This window comes from Schistocerca americana, chromosome 1 (genome assembly GCF_021461395.2).
Source record: "Schistocerca americana isolate TAMUIC-IGC-003095 chromosome 1, iqSchAmer2.1, whole genome shotgun sequence".
Lineage (NCBI taxonomy): Eukaryota > Metazoa > Arthropoda > Insecta > Orthoptera > Acrididae > Schistocerca > Schistocerca americana.
This window is the reverse complement of record NC_060119.1, coordinates 879237974-879257223: the sequence shown is the minus strand read 5'-3', so window position 1 is coordinate 879257223 and position 19250 is coordinate 879237974. Positions and strand designations below refer to the sequence as shown.

Genomic DNA, 19250 nt, shown 5'->3' with positions numbered 1-19250 from the left:
AATAATTTGCATTTTTCCATCCCCTGCAATGTGGAAATTATTAATTGTAGAGAAAAAATGAACTTGACCGTTTTTGCAGGAAATTTATTCTACTTCAGTTTTCTACTGGGAAACATTTTCAAGAGAAGCCATGGTTTTTGAGTTATTCAAGAAATACATAAGAAAAGTGACTTTTAAACACTCACCCACCCCAACGTTCATACCCCAAAGGCGGGGATTTCCATTATGTTGTACATAACACTCCCTCGTACCACTGTACAAAAAATTTCAATTAAACAACTTTTTCCCCCTAATTTTCCTTTGTTGACTGGACTCATAGAGGTGAAATGTGACATGTCGTATACTAGGCTGTTCACAATTAAACCAGCTGTAGTCGTTAAGCTGTTAGTGGATTTCTCCACACTTTCAGAGGAAAGGTCGATTGGGTTAAATTGCATAGTTTTCAAACAGATTAGAAAATAGCTACTTGATGAAGACGTTTCATTGAAATGTATAGAATCCTTATGTCATATGAAGAAGTCACCGATGAAGATGATACTGAAAGTGATTTTGGGGATGATCCAATGACACTGCTAGAAAATGTGCCAATTTCAGAAAGTGGTTCAGCATTACGTAGCAGTGACGGAGTAGTGGTTCCTCGTATTACTATCAAAGAGGAATAACACAAAATTTCCTGAAGGTTACTTCACTGTGGCTTACAAAGTCTGGACAAAGCAGCCAAGAGGAAATGATCCTCCACAATGGTACCTTCCTGGTGTAGACCTAGACATGTCCCCTAGAGTCAAATTCACAACTGTAATAGCACAAAAAAGAAATTTAAAAAGCAAGACACTTTTGTAAAAAAAACACCTTGTAAAGTTATGACAGAAACATGAATGAGAAAGAATAAAGTAAGAGGTATGTGATTCCGTTTATTATAATGCAAAAACAACATGAAATTACACATGGAAAAAACTACAAATTTGGCTGATGTTTTTTAAAGCACAAATTGATCCAAATAACCTTAAACTGTAGTGGTCAGGGGAGGTTGTTTCTCACATGTTCACATGTAAAGTTGACAGTGGATCTGTTGGTAATGCCACTGATATACAAAGGAAAACTGGTGAGTAAGTAAGGTGTTTCATTGGATAATATAATTTTACACTAGAGCAGGTAATTAATGTAGAGCAAAGGCAATTCATAGTGTCGTGGGTTCTGATGCAACAACTGCCCATTCATACATGATAATGCCTGTTATTGTAATGGATGGCACTTTTCTTCCACAAGTGTATATTATTGTCTTGGAACCCAGTGGCAAATTTCCAGCAACCATGATGCTTCATTCACCCAATGTGAAAGCATATACCCGCAAATCACCAAACATAACAAAAAGGGATTTGAAAGTGTTCCTCAGCAGAGGTGTAATGGCCACATTTGCACAGCAGAGATTAAAATTTTTTTTAGGTTGCTTGTTAGCAAATAAAGACTATGCTCCATATAATGAGACAGTTCCAGCAGATGTTGAATTTCACAAGAAGCTGATCCCTGCAACAGTGCTAGATTGGTACAACCAGTGGATGTTTTCTTTTCTCATCCATAGTATGGCACAGTTCATTACAAAACTGACAGTGTTACTGTCCACAGCTAGAGGTAGGCAACTCAGAGGCAGGCAATCAACATAGTCTTGCCAACTTTTGTGATTGTGCCTCCAGTCCCTCTCCCTGCCTCCCACATCCCTCTTCCTCAATCCACACGACCCAACACTACTCCCACCATCCACCATAACAAGTCCACCTGCAGAAAAATAGCATTGGCACTTAGTCTTGCTGGCATCGTGTAGGGACAGTGTGTGTGTGTGTGTGTGTGTGTGTGTGTGTGTGTGTGTGTTTTCTACTCTAGCTCGTAAAAGAATGACTACGAAAGCTAACAAGTTTTCTTTCCTTTGTGTGTGCCTGTTGACTACTCAACCCTTTTGTTTTTTGGTAAGTGTTTGGTCTCCCTTAAACCTACAGTACAAACTAATAAATAGTTATTTCTTAGAAAAAGCATAGAATATATTTTTTTAGATATAAAAAAATGTGTAAAACAAACCAATTGAGATTGATGTGAGCATGGTGCATTCTGATTTACCCAAAGTTCTTTTAAAGTATGGGAATTTGTTTAGTATTTTCTACTGTGAATTAAGAGACTGACAATCACTGCAAAAGACCCTTACTGTATCATCTCAACACAAAAGGATGTTCTGTTCTTTCATGGTATTTGGTAAGCATAATGATGAAGTAGTATTTCCAAATGTCATTAGAGAACAATATTTTACAATCGTAGCAGCAAACAATTACATCAAAGTGCACCACTTAGCTATATTACCGCACCAAGAGCCTGTTCGACACTGGTTATTCCCCTTAGTGAAATTTAGTAATTTTTTCTAAGACTATCACGGGAACTTCCCTTCTTAGTTTACCAAAAACTATTTAACTACCAATGTGGCTGTCCTGTCTGCATTGGTATCGTATTAATGTGATCTTACTACAATTTTGATTTTTCTTTACCTTCAGTCATCAACAGTGTGAACAGCTCACTGGCTCACGTTAATTTGTGTTTCCCTCAGGAAAGAGAGAAAGAGAGAGAGAGAGAGAGAGAGAGAGAGAGAGAGAGAGAGAGAGAGAGAGAGAGAGAGAAATGTAATTCTGAAAGTTTGGAAGTACACAGCCATGTCTGTTGTTGTAGTGTTGTGTATTGTATTTTATTTTAGTGAATACATCAATTTTATGTGTCTTTGGTGCTATTTCCACTTTATGACATACAATTCAGTTACCACTATAAGAAGGAAAAAAGATTCCTCCGAGTCTTTATATACCATAAAATAAATTCAGAGAGCCTCGTCATAAGTACTGTTACATCTGCAAAATTCTATACTTCAGCCAGCAAGTTCTGCTTTGTGCAGATATCAAATAACCTTGTTGCTCACAGTCAATTTGTAAATGTGCGCGTCACGCTACTGCTGGTGGCAAATGATGGTTTGGCAGCCTCAGCAGTGAAACTGGGTGTAGAATCCATCTTAAATGCCCATGTTGTCAACCTGATCCCCAAATGGTCAACCATATCAGTGACTGTAAGGTACTGACCCATAAACCATGCATTTCCAATAGAGCAGGGACCACACTGAAGTCTTGTGGAATTCAAACTGAAGGAATATTTTTTTTACTGTCATTACAACTGGACATGGCCAATAGGGCAACTGACATAACATTTAGACAAAAAGGACTGCATGCAGGGAGTGTGCCATGTAATTCCCATTTGTGAGCTTGCTTAAGACTTTAAGCTGCTTAGTAGAACTACATACTTTTTATGGAAAAGAAGATGTCTACTGTGTGTTTCTTGTGTGAAAGGTGTGTCATGTAGATGCCTACAGTAAGGTCAGGTTATTGATAGTAGAATTTTATCTCTTGAATCCACATTAGAAGTTTCTGGGACTCAAGCTAGTCAATGGTCCAGCTTCATTACACAGTGACACACTTCAAAAAAGACCTTTCAGGGGCACCCACCTGTCAATGACTGTAGAATTGCAATCTTAACTACATCAAGGAACAGGCTATCTTCCAAGTCAGCGTGAAGAGTTTAGTATATATGCTTCAGCAGTCTCGTGAATTATGTTTGTGATACAGTCTTAGAAAGTCATGGCATTCAGCCATAAGTAGCTGCCTGTCAAGTAGTCACTCAGCCCTACTGAACAACCATTTTCGCACTTCCCTTTTGGGTTCAAATGGCTCTAAGCACTATGAGACTTAACATCTGAGGTCATTAGTCCCCTACACTCCGAACCACTTAAACCTAACTAACCTAAAGACATCACACACATCAATGCTCGAGGCAGGATTCAAACCTGCCACCGTAGCAGCAGCACTGCTCCAGACTGAAGCGCCTAGAACCGCTCGGCCACAGCGGCCGGCTCACTTTTGGGGGCTGTCTTCTCTTGTAGGTGATTTCAGACTGAGAAGTGGTTGCTTGAGCAAGACTGGCAGATGTCTGCTGTGTAGCAGCATCTGTGATACATACTGTCAGGTCAATAGCAGAGAGGAAACCAGGAGACAGTGATGAAGTGACTCATGATTCTTTCCCCTTAGGAGATAAAGGAAGAATTGCACAGCACATTTTGTGCATTACCATCCCTCATATGGAGGAATGGTTGGAGGAGTTGAACAATGGCAGACACCAAAGTCTTGCTGTCTACAGATTCACTTGGTAGAAGAAGCAGTGATCACTCTATGACTTTCCTTTGACCTTATATTGGGACTTTAAATCCCTTTAAGACTGTGGTGAGGGCAACAGGTGAGATGTGGTATTAGTCATTGATAAAAACAGCAAAGCTCCTCTTAGCGCTCTCACCAGTTTGGTCATCATCCTTGTGGAGAGTTCAGCTGCTTATTACAAGAGCAATTCAGTGTTTCCAGTGGGTTTCTTGGAGACAGATGAAAAGAAGTTTTACTATTCCTTTTTTTTCCTTCAACGAAGCCTTGGTGAACCCTATACATATGTTTGATGTGTTTTGGAAAATAATTTCTTAATTACAGAGATAAAAGATGAGATTGTTGGTAGCTGCTATGTCTTACATAGTTTCTTTGCCTCTGCATGTGGTATTTGTTTCATAATTTTGATGTCTTGGATTTCCTGCCACTCAACAAAAACAGGACAGTTTCTACTCTATACTGGAGGATTGATTGAGCAGTAAATATTCTACTCCAGGTTCTTTTGAAGACGAATCACATTTCCCGCATGAGTCCCACATTCAAAAGTGTAGGGCTGAATTACTCACATTTTTTATATCTGTGTAGTGGGTTAGGAACATAGGAAACCACTTTCCAGTGAGGAACTCCAGCTATTATAAATTCCAGCAGTATTGGCAAACTGAATGCAATTAAAGTTTTTAATTGACAGAATAAGGTAATTGGAGCTCAGTAAACGTCCATGTGCAGTTGTAAATAATCAGAACATATAAGCAAGTAACCACAAATAAACTGTCACAAAATCTTTGGGCTTAGAGCTGGGGGGGGGGGGGGGGGGGCTGGGCAGGAAATAAATAATAAGCCTTAAAGGGAGAATGTCTATTTCATTACTGAGAAATAAAAGCAATAAACAAAATAAAGACAGTCTGTCCAAAAGTGCACATCTGTAAAACCAAAATTTGCTGCTCGGTAACATTCCATACCATGATGTTTCATCTCATGCACATGGTGATGGCAACTGTCTCAGCCACTGGCATGCTGTTCACAAAGTGGTCAAGAAACTTCTGTTGAAACCTGCCCTGCTTTTCAACAAATATCCTCTTGAGGTCACCCACAGTGTAGGGAGCCTGTGATGATGCACTCCAAGTTTCAACAGCTGTCAAGCATGTTCAATTACGTGTATCTCTGCACACACCCCAGACAAACCATTCCTTTTCAGAGATTTTTGCCTCCTAGAGGATGGTGTTCATGAGGTGTGCTCATGCTTAAGATGTGCATTAATGCCAGGCCACATAGACACTCTTCTACAAATAATATTGGGCTTCAGACAAATGCTGGACTCATTGGCGAAAAGAACTTTATGCCATTGATCCAGGTAACATTCCAAGTGTTCTCTTACCCACTTTCTTTGCGCAACAAAATGCTTTTGGGGGGTTTCAAGAAGGTAGTTCTGTTGCATTCTTGCATCTCTCCTCCGGCTACGTACCAACCATAATATGTAGTTAGTAGTCATCCAGCAATGCTAATGTTGTACACTGGTGACCATTATGGGGCAGATCTTCAGTATTCTGTGTGCCACAATAATGGATGGATGTTCTAATGATGTCGCTATGTGCATACCAAATGGGTGGGCAACTTCCCACATTGACAACCCTTCTTACTATAGAGTGGCAATGTATGAACAGCCATGAGAGTATACCATTACACCAGTAGCTGTCCATAGATATCTCCTGTGTTCAAACATCATCGAGAAAAAGGTTACCAAATCAATAAAAACATAAATTTTCCAAGTCATACAATATTATTTTGGAGCAGATTAGAATAGTTCTTCGTGTCTTTTTAAGAGAAGTACTTTAGTGGAACCACACAAAACATTGTCACAAAATTTTCACAGCAGATGACTATATTAAACAAATACTAATTACTCAAAGTTGGTTTGATGGATTTATTGATATTATTCTGTTGTTATTAGAAACTTACAACTGATAACACAATGAAGTTTATTTTAAGCACACAAACAGAGTTCAGTAGATGCTAATACTATTTCTCACTAGTCTGAAACACCTCACCTCTAGTATATGGAACCAAAAGAAGAAGTACCAACTTCTACATACCAGATTAGTTCACAGTACCTGAGTTCTTTGATAGAAAGTGTTCCTCGGAAATCTCTTAAAATTTCAAGAAGAACCCATGACCAATAAGAACGGTAGCTCAGTTTTCCCAGGTCTGACAGAGGCTTCTCTGGACTCCCAACAGCAGATTCCATCTTCGAGAGTTCATAGCTGAATGCAATCAGCAGTTTACCATAACCCTGACGCTGATATGGTGGCAGTGTTAGAATACAAGCTACATTGTTTCCATCAGGTGATTCTTTTTCCTGAAATGACAATGAGAAAATTGTAGCAACTAAAATGTATGTGTGGGTGCGTGTGCGCCACATGCCCCCATTCCTACACACACACACACACACACACACACACACACACACACACACACACAGAGAGAGAGAGAGATGATGTGGGAGACATGTTTATAACATTTGAAGTTATCAAATGTGTGTATGTGTATGTGTGTGTGTGTGTGTGTGTGTGTGTGTGTTTGCATTTGGGGGAGGGGGTCACTTCTACACAATCTTCACGCAATGAAGAAAGTCTTGAAAGAAAGAAAATGAGACACATTATTACAATATAAGCCTCATCATAACTCAAACGGAGTAAGTGTTTTTAAAATATAGGCAATCTCTCAAAAAATAATCATTTTCATGAAAGAAATTATCAACATGTAGATTTTGGTAGACAAAAAGGAGATTACTATGATTAAAGTCCTACCAATGTCAAAGAAATTTGTGAGTACACAAATTTTTTCCTCTACTCAAACTTTTTTCATCTTCTTTGACTGGGCTATTAACTGATATCGCTCCACTGATTCTACCAGTTATGAGTCACTAAATTTAATTCAACTGTTTCCAGCAGCTGTCTGAAACAAAATAGGAAGGCCACAAATAATCAGAATTAAGGTGGCCAGATGAAGATTTGAGCCTGCTCCTCTCAAATACAATGCCAGCAGCTTAATCACTGTGTGCCTGGTGGACAATACATAGAGACAATGATTAACAGAAATGTGACTTTCAGGAATGGCACTTAAAACAACGGTACAGTTCAGGAGGCAAGATCTCCATTATGAGATGCAACTGACAAACAGGATTCAAAAGACTGATAGGTATGATGTGGAGACAGGGCAAATAGTAAGTTACAAATAAGAGAGGAATATTTGGAAAAGAAGGTGCCAAAGAAAAAATAAAATGCCAGAGATGGGAAAGAGAGATTAAGTTTAAATCAAATGGGAACTGATGGAAGCAGAAGATACATCCTTTTCAGAAAAAGGTCATTGGAGACAGACCACACATGTGGATTGGAGAAGGATAAGGAAGATTATTGACAGTGTCTTTTTGGAGGAACGGTACTGGAATTTTCCTGCAGCAATTAAGAGAAATTCATAAAAACTAAATCTGGATGGTTGGAGAAGAATTTTAACCATCATTCTGCCACATGAAAATCTTACACCTCACAGCACCATCCCAAATAATTTAGTATTTTGCTCCAATCTTTCAGTTTCTATTCTCTCTCTTTATTTTCTTTTCTATATTCACCTGAACCACTTGATACAAGATCTTCTGCATCCAGTTAATTTTCCAGCCACCTTTGTTTAACTATATAATTAATTAACAGATTAAATAAAGAATATGGCAGTTTTGAGACAACCCAGGATGAATGAACTAACGGAGTATTATCAGAACACCTTGTAAACGACTGTACAGGATGGAGCCCATGGATGACGTGAGAGAGAGAGAGAGAGAGAGAGAGAGAGAGAGAGAGAGAGAGAGAGAAGGTGATGAGACATAATGTAAAACATTGGTAGTTAGTCAACCTGGTCTCTACTGCCCAGTAATGCGCATTCCAGCTTTCATAGTGGGTGCTAGGTGGCATGGGTTTTAAAAACATTTTCATTAGGTTTTCATAAAATGTTGACAAAGTGTTTGGTAAATAATTATTACTGGATGCTTTAGCTTCTGCAACTCTGCTTTACAAATTTTGTAAAGTTACTTCCCTAATTTACCAATTCCCATTGCTGTGGAACTGGTGGCCGGTTAGAAAATTTTACTACCAAGAGACATACAGAATTGGGTGGTAGGTAAAGGAGGTTGACTACACCTGATGTACAACATTAAATTTTCCTTCTTTATGCAAAAAATTGAGACACAAATTCACTGTACAAAGTGATGAATGTGGTAATAAAGATTACTATAAAATATCCCAATCTCTCCTTATCTCATGCTTGTCAACTGCCCTTTCAGTCATACCTAAGTTGCAGTTTGTAAATCATTTATGTTACTGGCTTCTCATTCTTGATTTCTTTCCCTCATCTTATACTATTGGGGGTTGTTCCTGACAAACCCTAGTAATAATTTGCTTCTTCTTCCACCTTTCTTTTTATTATTAAGTGAAGGGACTTCTCTTGTGATAATACAGTTAATACATGTGTTGTCAATCTGTAATTCTCTTGAAAGTATTTTCTTCTTCTTCATTGTGTTTTCAAGTCCAATATACTCACCCAGTAACTTGGAATTTCTTATGGGAGAAACTGGAAACAAAGAAATCTGCTAAGGTGGCTGGCACTAGTGCGCTTCTGATCAGTACCACACTCAGTTAGCGAACAATACTGTTCACAATAACATTATATAGGATTATTTTATAATTTATAGTAATAATATTTCAGTTTTGGTTTTATTTACGTGATTTGTTTTATACGCTGCTTTTCCTGCAAAATTGGTCAATGAAGTTTTTTTTCTTCATTGGTAACTTTTATTTCATGCAAAACATCTGAATGATCAATCCAGTTCACATACATTTATGATGCCCTTACCTTGGAGAAGTACCCCACAAGGTGTGCTCCATGTTTATCTACTTCACACAGTATGTAAAATAGAAATGGCTCCACATCAAAATATAATGTTTTATGATCAAGGAACAACTTTGCCAATAAACACAAATTTTGGCTGTATATTTTATGATCTTTCCCATCCACCTCCCAAATGGACAATGTTCCTTTCCGATAAATTTCTTTTCCAGGTGGTTGTCTTGATGTGCATTCACTCTGCAACAAATTGAAAGATATTTCTATATGATTTTACAATCTCAATGGGACCTCAAAACTGATATAATTAAGTTTTATCAAGATAAATATTTTATATCCTGTTCACACAAAATCAATTATGATAAAACTGTGAATAATGATTTTTTTTTAACTTACCATATGGTAACGGTAAGTCTTCTCCAGCCGCATGTATTTAAGACAGTATTCACATATCCAAAGCTTAGATTGCTTCCCATACTCATCAGGATATGGACTAAAGTACCAAGTATCTATCTCATAACGACCAATCTGAATTCTGTCAATGTATTTTACCTTTGTTATTGCTTCATGTTCTTTCTCCAATGCGGCAGTTGTTGGATCCATTTCAGCATATGTCTAAATATTGAGTTACATTAAGTGTATGTTACATATTATTTGACACAGGCAAGTAATACAAGCTAAAAGCACTGCAGTATATTTACAAGTCCATTTAATCTCACCCCATAAGGGGACAAGAAAGAAATTAGCAATCATGTACAAAGTTTTAATTAATATTTCAACTACAGAGCTACTACCTTTTGAATGTGGTTAATTTCATCGTGACGTCTCTTCTGATTCCGAGTGATTTTTCTATCAGTCTGATCTGACAGCAAGTCTGATGAATTCTTTTCATTGTTCTTCCACTGCTGGTCTGACATATGGAAGCGAGAGCTCATGATCCTGCAATGTTTTTAAGGAATGTCAAAGTGTAGAATCAAGCACTTAAATAAACAAAAACTACCGCAAAGAAAAAGGTCTACTAATATCAAATATAGGTCTTAATTTGAGAAAGAAATGTATAAAACTTTTATGAGGCACAGAAGGTGATATAGAAGTGAATCGTGGACTGCAGAAAAAAACAGAAAAGACAAGACTCAAATTGTTTGAGGTGTGGTGCTACAGAAGGATGCTGAAGACTGAGTGGACTTATTAGATAAAAAAAATGAAGTTCTCCACAGAATCAACAAGGAAAGAATGTGTGGAAAACACTGACTAAAAGAATGCACAACATAATAGGACTTAAACTCCAATAGTGACACTTTGAATAATATGTCTGTTTTAGGCCTAAATACTACTGACATGGAAGGAGGGCAACGGGTAGTTTGGCCTTGCCACGATTCCTTGGGTCATGTACAGACACTCTGATTTGTACGATTGGAGGAGAGGGCAGATAGGTGAAATGAAGAAGAATCCAAAACTGAGCAAGATACCAAATGGTCACATGTAACAGAAATTGGCAATAACGAGAAACAGATAATATTAAGAAACTTGAAAACTTACAATGAATCTGTGAGACAAAGTCTTTGTTGTTGTTACCTTCAGTCCAAACACTGATTTGATGCAGGTCTCCATGCTACTGCGTTCTATACTAGCCTCTTCATTCCAAGTAATTACTGCTACCTACATCCTTCTGAATCTTCATAGTGTATTCATCCCTTGATCTCTGACTAAGATTTTTACCCCCCTCCAGTACTAAATTGGTTATCTCTTGATGTCTCAAAATGTGTCCTACCAACCGATCCCTTCTTCTAGTCAGGTTGGGCCACAAATTTCTTTTTTCCCCAATTCTATTCAGTACCTCCTCATTAGTTCTGTTATCTAGCCATCTAATCTTCAGCATTCTTCTGTAGCGCCACATTTCAAAAAGCGTCTATTCTCTTCCTGTCTAAACTATTTATCATCCATGTTTCACTTCCATACATGGCTACACTCCATACAAATATTTTCAGAAAAAACTTACTGACACTTAAATCTCTACTCGATATTAAGAAATTTCTCTTCTTAAGAAATGCTTTTCTTGTCAGTGCCAGTCTACATTTTATATCCTCTCTACTTTGACTATCATCAGGTATTTTGCTCCCCAAATAGCAAAACGTGTCTACTATTTTCAGTGTCTTGTTTCCTAATCTAATCCCTCAGCATCACCTGATTTAATTTGACTACATTCCATTGTCCTCATTTTGCTTTTGTTGATGTTCATGTTGTGTCTTCCATTCAAGACACTGTCCATAAATGCTCTTCCAAGTCCTTTCCTGGACTTTAATTCTTGCTCCAAATTCGTCTTTTGTTTCCTTTACTGCTTGCTCAGTATACAGATTGAATAACACTGGAATAGGCTACAACGCTGTCTTACTCCCTTCTCAACCACTGCTTCCCTTTGATGCTCCTCAACTCTTATAACTGCCATTTGGTTTCTGCACAAGTTGTAAATAGCCTTTCGCTCCATGTATTTTACTCCTGTCACCTTTAGAATTTTTAAGAGACTATTCCAGTCAACACTGTTAAAAGCTTTCTCTGAGTCTACAAATGCTATGAATGTAGGTTTGCCTTTCCTTGATCTACCTTCTAAGAGAATATCATCGAGTCAGGATTGCCTTACATGTTCCTACATTTCTCCGGAACCCAAAATTATCTTCCTCAAGTTTGGCTTCTACCAGTTTTTACAATCTTTTGTAAAGAATTCATGTTAGTATTTTGCAACCATGACTTATTAAATTGATAGTCTGGTAATATTCACACCTATTAGCACCTGCATTCTTTGAAATTGGAATTATTATATTCTTCTTGAAGTCCGAGAGTATTTCGCCTGTCTTATACATCTTACCAGATGGAAGAATTTAGTCATGGCTGGCTCTCCCAAGGTTATCAATAGCTCTAATGGAATGTTATCCAAGTTGAAACAAGGTCCTAGAACCTTGTTTCGACTTAAGTATTTCGATGCTTTGTCAAATTCTTCACACAGTATCATATCTTCCTTCTCTTCTTCCTCTATGCCCTATTCCATTTCCATGATACTGCCCTCAAGTACACATCCCTTTTATAGACCCTCTATATACTACCTCTTCCACCTTTCTGCTTTCCCTTCATTGCTTAGGACTGGTTTTCCACCTGTGCTCTTGATATTCATACAGTTGGTTCTCTTTTCTCCATAGGTCTCTCTAATTTTCTTATAGGCACCATCTATCTTACCCCAGTGATATAATATGCTTCTACATCCTTACATTTTTCCTCTAGCTATTCCTGCTTAGTCATTTTGCACTTCCGGTCAATCTCATTTTTTAGACTTTTGTATTGCCTTTTGCCTGCTTCATTTACTGCATTTTTATGTTTTCTCCTTTCATCAATTAAATTCAATATCTCCAGTGTTACCCAAGGATTTCTACTAGCCTTCTCCTTTTTACCTACTTGATCCTCTGCTGGCTTCACTATTTCATCTATCAAAGCTACCCATTCTTCTTCTACTGTATTCCTTCCCCCTGTTCTTGTCAGTTGTTCCCCAATGCTCTCTCTGAAACACTCTACAACCTTTGGTTCTTTCAGTTTATCCAGGTCCCAGGTCCCATTTCCTTAAAATCCTACTTTTTTGCAGTTTCTTCAGTTTTAATCTGCAGTTCATAACCAATAAATTGTGGTCAGAGTCCAAATCTGCCTCTGGAAATTTTTTACAATTTTTAAATCTGGTTCCAAAATCTCTGTATTATCATTATATAATCAATCTGAGATTCTTAAACCAAGTGTTAGTGATGATTACATTATGCTCTGTGCAAAATTTTACCAGGTGGCTTCCTCTTTCTTCTCTTCTGCCCTGCCCAGCCCAGCCCATATTCACCTACTACTTTTCCCTCTCTACCTTTTCCTACTATCAAATTCCAGTCCCCCATGACTATTAAATTTTCATCTCCCTTAACTATCTGAATAATTTCTTTTGTCTCATCATACATTTCCTCAATTTTCTCCTCATCTGTGGAGCTGGTTGGCATATAAACTTGTACTACTGTGGTGGGTGTGGGCCTCATGTCTATCTCGGCTACAATAATACATTCACTATGCTGTACATAATAGCTTATCTGCGATCCTATTTTTTTTTACTGATTATTAAATCTAATCCTGCATTACCTCTAAAGTGTTACGTACATCAAAAGAAAAAAAATGGAGGAGTGATGCTAAAGCAGAGAACTTATTGTAGCTGGGATGAACATTAAGGATCACAACAAAATGCAAAATTAATAAAGGACATCGAAAGGGAAACACTTTGGATACAAATACATGAAACACATTAGATACGATAACTGCAAATCTTGTGTAAGAGTGAATAGATATAAACTAACAACACACTTTGAAATGTACTACAGAACATATTCTGCACCACCACTGCAGTGAATTTGCTGCCAAAGCCTGCTTTTTCCATGACATACAGTACAGTAGACCACTGCTATTTCAAAATGAGATAAACTGTAAACTATGTTAACCTGTAACAGCCATTTAGTCCCTGCCAAATTACATAAAAAACTACCGCTTAAATTGAATTCTGTATAATTTGTACTACAAACTAAAATTTGGTCCCCACACTACATCTGCCTTATCTTATTCTTCGTTTGGACCAAATGAGTATGTACATACGTGGCGCTGTGCACTACAGTATTTTTCGCCATGCATTTCACATAATTTTTCTCAATAATGTACCATACTGCAATTTTGCAACAATGGCCCCATTGCTTCCTTGCTGCTTACATGTCATTACCACAGTGTAAGACACAGCGGCAGGGAAGAGAGGGGTTGGACACCAGACCATATGAAATGTGTGACATGCAACAATCCTGAGAGCTCTCTGTCTCTGTCAACAGTGAATTTGATTTTTTCCTTTCACTCCATCAATCATAATATGCTGCTAAAACATAAATGAAGGCATAATACTCTGATGTTAAAATGAAAGCAGCAAACTCTAAATATGGTCAACAATAGGGGGAAGGCTAAAACAAAGGTTGCAGAATACTGTCAGACCTCGAAGTCTACTCTTTCATCGATAATAAGTTCAGCACAGGAAACAGACACATGTCATGTAAACCTCCAAAATATGTGCTCACAGCAAATTTTATTGTCTAGCCCCACGCTTCAAGAAAGGGCTCACAAAATTGACCACAAAAAGGGAATTTCAGGGTTTGTGTGTTCTGAGGGCTGGCTATGACATTTTCAGAAGCAGTATAAAGTCAGTGCTGTGAGGTCTGTGGGGGGCACAAAGAGTATATGAGGAAGATGGCAATGAGTGGCTATGGGAATTTCAATCCTAGTTTTTTCATTTGTATAACATAACAGATGTGTGTAACATGGATGAAGCCAGCATTTCCTGTAATTTAGTGACAGGGGAGGGGGGGGGGGGGGGGGGGAGAGATAACAAACTTTTGACAAGGACAAAAAATGTCATGAAGAAAAAACAGCAAGAACTGACCATTTTCTGTTGTAATTCAGACATTTTGAGAAGCTTAAAGCATTTGTGACAGCACAATACAAAAATCCATGTTGTTTTAAAAATGTCGACCTATTCAATCTGCCACTCCACTATGAGAATAACAATTTGGCTTCGATGACCAAATCTCTCTTCCACAGTTAGCTCTTGAAAGTTCAGCAACAAATGGTTGCAAGGAAGAAAATATTTTGCTACCTTTGGACCACTGTTCGGCACATCAGTTCGATGCCCTGCAACTTCTGAACGTAGAAGTAATCTTTTTATCACCTAACACAATGAGTTATTGGCAGCCACTGGATCAATGAATAATCACCTCAATTAAGAGTAATTACACATGCCGAATTGTTAAGGTTACCATCAGTGCAACTGAACAACAAGAAACAGTTGCACATTGGAATGTGCTCCAAGCTATCCACAACATATCTGCTGCTTTGGATGAAGTTACACCAGACTCCGTAACTAACTGTTTAATTCAGATAAAACATTGTATACTGATGCTGCTCCTCTATAGGCTTACACCCTGTTGGTGTCCTCTTGTACCATCAATATGGAAGAATGGATGCAGGCAGAAGACATATATCCTGCTGAAGAACCAGTCATCAGTTCTGCTGATGATGCAGAAGAGAATGATGATGTTTTACTGTCATCATCTGAGGAGGAACGTGAAGATATGACACCACCACCCTGCACAGAACATGCAGCTCCAATTGCTTTTCTCGAGTGATTTCCTGCCAACTCTGAAGTTTCCACAGAATTTCAGGCTGTTCTTGATGTGGTATCTTCATACAGGGCCATAATATTACAACCAACAGTCCCACAAACTACAGTTTATTTTTTTCCAAATTATGTTGAGGTATTTGATGAAAAGCCAGTAATTATCGTCTTATTCAGTCTCTTGGTAAAATAAAGAAGCAGTGACTAAAGAAATTGGTGAGGTATTGGACTGGCAGGAAACTGAAGTGTTAAATTCTGCCTTTAGTAGTCTGCTGCTTACTGTAACCGAGCCAAATGGTAGTATCTGCTTACTTCTGGATGTGTGGACATCAATAAAACTATTGTACCTGTCCGTGTGCAACAAGAGAACTTAGAAGAACTGTGGAAAAAATTCTATGGAATGAAGTATTTAACCTCCATTCTTTTGAGATCATTGTACAGGCAGATCAAATTACACAAAGAATCTAGGAGGTACACAGCTTTCATCTTCTCTGGCCGTAGTTATAAGTTCAGGTGATGTCATATGGTTTGAATATGAGTGGAGGCATTTTTATAGCAGTGCTGGATACTGTATTAGGACTAGAGCTGCTTGACAAAGTCACCTTATATCTCGTTGACTTGTTAGTAGACATGGAAATGTGGGAAGAGCATATTACATTATTACAAAGAGTATTTTAAAATTTTGCAGAGTATGGCGTTACTGCAAATATGATGTAATCCAAGTTTGGCAAAAATCAAATTAAGTTATTGAGTCATATTATCACCCAGGTATGAATAAAACCAGATCCAAAAAAGATAGATGGTATTAGAAATTTTCCACACCTCAGGGGGGGGGGGGGGGGGAACATTTCTTGGTCTTGCCTCATTCTTCTGAAGAATCTACCAAATCACTTAGTGAATTATGACCACCTCATGGGTCTGTTGAGAAAGAATAAGTTTGATACTGGTCTCCCCAGTGCGCAGAGTAATCGAACAAATAAAAACTGCTTTAGTAGAGTTAGATATTTTGCACCACCCAAACATGAACAAGGATTTTTGTTTAGCTTCTGATGCATCACTGGTGGGATTAGGTGCTTCTGTCTTCCAGGTAGTAAAGATAGACAGCCTGCAAGAAATCAGAATGATAGGTTTTGTCACCCGACTACTGTCCGATTGTGAGAGAGGTTACACTGTAACTGAGTTAGAAGTACTAGCCATAAAATGGACTTCAGAGAAACTTAATTATCTTGTGTACGGAAAAAGAAATAAACTGCACTGTGATCACCAATCAATAAGCTCGTCGTTATCTTGCAAATTATTACATGCCAGGCTTACGTGATTAGCATCAGTTTTACAAAGTTATGACATAGAATTATTCCTTGTCAAAGGAAAAGACAGTATAAAAGCAGAGGCTCTTTCAAGATTTCCTCAAGGTTTTATGAAATTGCACAAAACAGTTGAACAGTTGTCCAACTTTAAAATCCTAACAGTAAAGAATTGCTCATTTCAGCAACACTACATGAACATGTTCAAAAACATGGCAAATTTACAATATGCCAATCCTAAATGGAGTAAAATAAAGCAAGCTATACTTTAGGACAGTGATCATGCTCTTTCTAGAAAATATAATTTATATTCTGTTATATTCTTTTATAAGAGTATTGACGAGGTAAAAACTTGGGAAAGAGTGCACTCCATCAAAGTGTCTTTTGAGCATTATTTGGCTTACTGTATTTTACGGACTATAAGATGCACTTTTTCTTTGAAAAATTGTCTCCAGAATTCAACTGCGTCTTATACTTATTAACATAAAAATGTCCAGTGTTTGATTTAAAATTACACCAGCCTTAATAATGGCCATATATTTGATGCCGTGGGAAACCTATCTCCATCTGGCAACAATGGATTCAATTAGCAGTAGCAGTGCACCTATATGACAAACCTGAGTTGCAGCGATTAACAAGCTTGCTAACACTGTCTCACTCCCACCCCATCACCACACTGTCTAGCCCACGGTACATCACTACAGTCTATGGTGCCAGTGAACTTCAATTGAAAGTGATTTGCATCATTGGTAAGAGTTAGTAACTAGTTTCATGATGGAAAAAAATAAAAGGTATTCATATGGTGCAGACTATAAATTGAAAGTAATAGCATATGCAGAACAACAAGGAAACAGAGCAGCTGAGCAGCATTTCCGCCTTCCACCAACAGAAAGAAACCATTCAAGATTGGCGGGCTAGTGAAGAAGAATTGAAAAAAATGAGGAAGACTGAATGTGCAAAAAGAGGACTGAATGCTAAATGGCCAAAATCAGAAGATGATACATTGAAACGGATTCAAGGACACCATAAAAATGGTAATGGAATTAATACAAAAATGATTCAAATGTGCACTTGTAAGCCATCACTACAGTGGAACTTAGCAGACTTTAAGGGTGGTCTTGGTTGGTGCAACAGGTCTTTGAAGCACCATGAACTTAGCATGCAAACCAAAACCAAAATATCTCAGAAAATGGCACAGGAATATGAAGAGAAAATGTTATCTTTCCATTGCTTTATTATTCAACATGGAAAGAAAACCAATGTAGAACTAAGCCAAGTAGTGAATATGGATGAAACTCTTTTGACATTCAATGTGCCAAATAATCGAACTGTTGCCATGAAACATGCTAAAACTGTCACTATAAAAACAAGTGGACATGAAAAGATGCAGTACTCTGTTGTCCTTTTATGTTGTGCTGATAGTACAAACCTAATACAATGATAATTTTCAAATGCAAAACAATGGCAAAATCTTCTGAAATTCTGCACATTTTGTTGTTCACATACATGACACAGGTTGGATGGACAAGGCTGGTATGAAACTATGGATTAACAGAGAGTGGGAGAGAGGGAGAGGTGCTTTATTGAAGAAAATTTTTCTTCTTGTGCTAGGTCAGTTTAGTAGTCATTTGAAAAATTTTGTGAAAGAGAAATTGAGACCAGGAAATACAGAGCTTGATGTTATTCTGGAGGACTTACTTCATAAATGCAACCTCTTGATGTCTTGATAAATAAACCATTTAAAGTGTATATGAGAGAGGTATGAAACAAATGGATGATGGATGAAACCCAACATGAATTCACACCAAAGGGAGCTTTAAAATGACCTACAATCAAACAAATGTATCAGTGGATAAAACAGGTGCAGTATAGAGTGAGAGAAGACATGATTGTTAAATCTTTCAAGAAGTGTAGCATAAGTAAAGCTCTTGATGGCAGTGCAGGCCAACCATCTGATATATGAAGAGCAAAATGATTACGATGAAGAGGAGGAGGAGCAGGAGGAGGAGGAAGAAGAAAGCTCCGATGATTATTTTCAGGAATTTTCAAGGTCAATACGGTTTCATAAACTAAGACACTTTTTTTTAGCCTGGCTTTCCAATCTAATACTAAAAATGGTAAAAAAGTTATTTTTTTAAAAAGAAGAGTTAAAATTAAGGTGCATATTCTTATAGTCTACAGAATATGGTACCCACTATGTGTGGGGACCTTTTGGATCTGATAAACATACACTTAAAATGCTTAGGGATTGTTATTATCCCAATCTAAAAAGAAAAGTAACTGCTATACTAATAACTTGTGTAGTTATTAAGAGTGGTATAAGACTGGGTTGCAAAAAGAAGAACCTTAAAGTAAATTGCATTGCTTTTGCAGATGATGTGGCCCTGTTTGCTGAAACAATGGAAGAAGCATGGGAGCAAATCCTTGGAACTAAAGAAACAAGCAGCTAAAATTGGTCTTCACATCTCCTTTGAAAAAACTAAGATATTGACAAACATCAAGCACTCATGTAAATACCTCAAAGTTCAAGAACAGAAGAGTGAAATAGTAAAAGAATTCAAATATCTCAGAGAGTGGATTAGTTGGAATGCTGGGGAAAGCAAAGCAATGGAA

The 19250-nt window shown here is 37.7% G+C and overlaps 1 protein-coding gene across 1 annotated transcript in view; it reads right to left on the bottom strand.

The window, feature by feature from the left end:
- Nucleotides 1-19250, bottom strand: part of LOC124614196 (histone acetyltransferase KAT8) — an 89821-nt gene that overhangs the window by 15677 nt on the left and 54894 nt on the right. Inside the window, exons 3-6 of the mRNA XM_047142924.1 lie at nucleotides 9911-10055; nucleotides 9513-9731; nucleotides 9126-9356; nucleotides 6335-6579 (exon numbers count right to left, since the gene is read on the bottom strand). Coding sequence (XP_046998880.1) covers nucleotides 6335-6579; nucleotides 9126-9356; nucleotides 9513-9731; nucleotides 9911-10055 — 840 coding nt within the window. The remainder of the gene's footprint in view (nucleotides 1-6334; nucleotides 6580-9125; nucleotides 9357-9512; nucleotides 9732-9910; nucleotides 10056-19250) is intronic.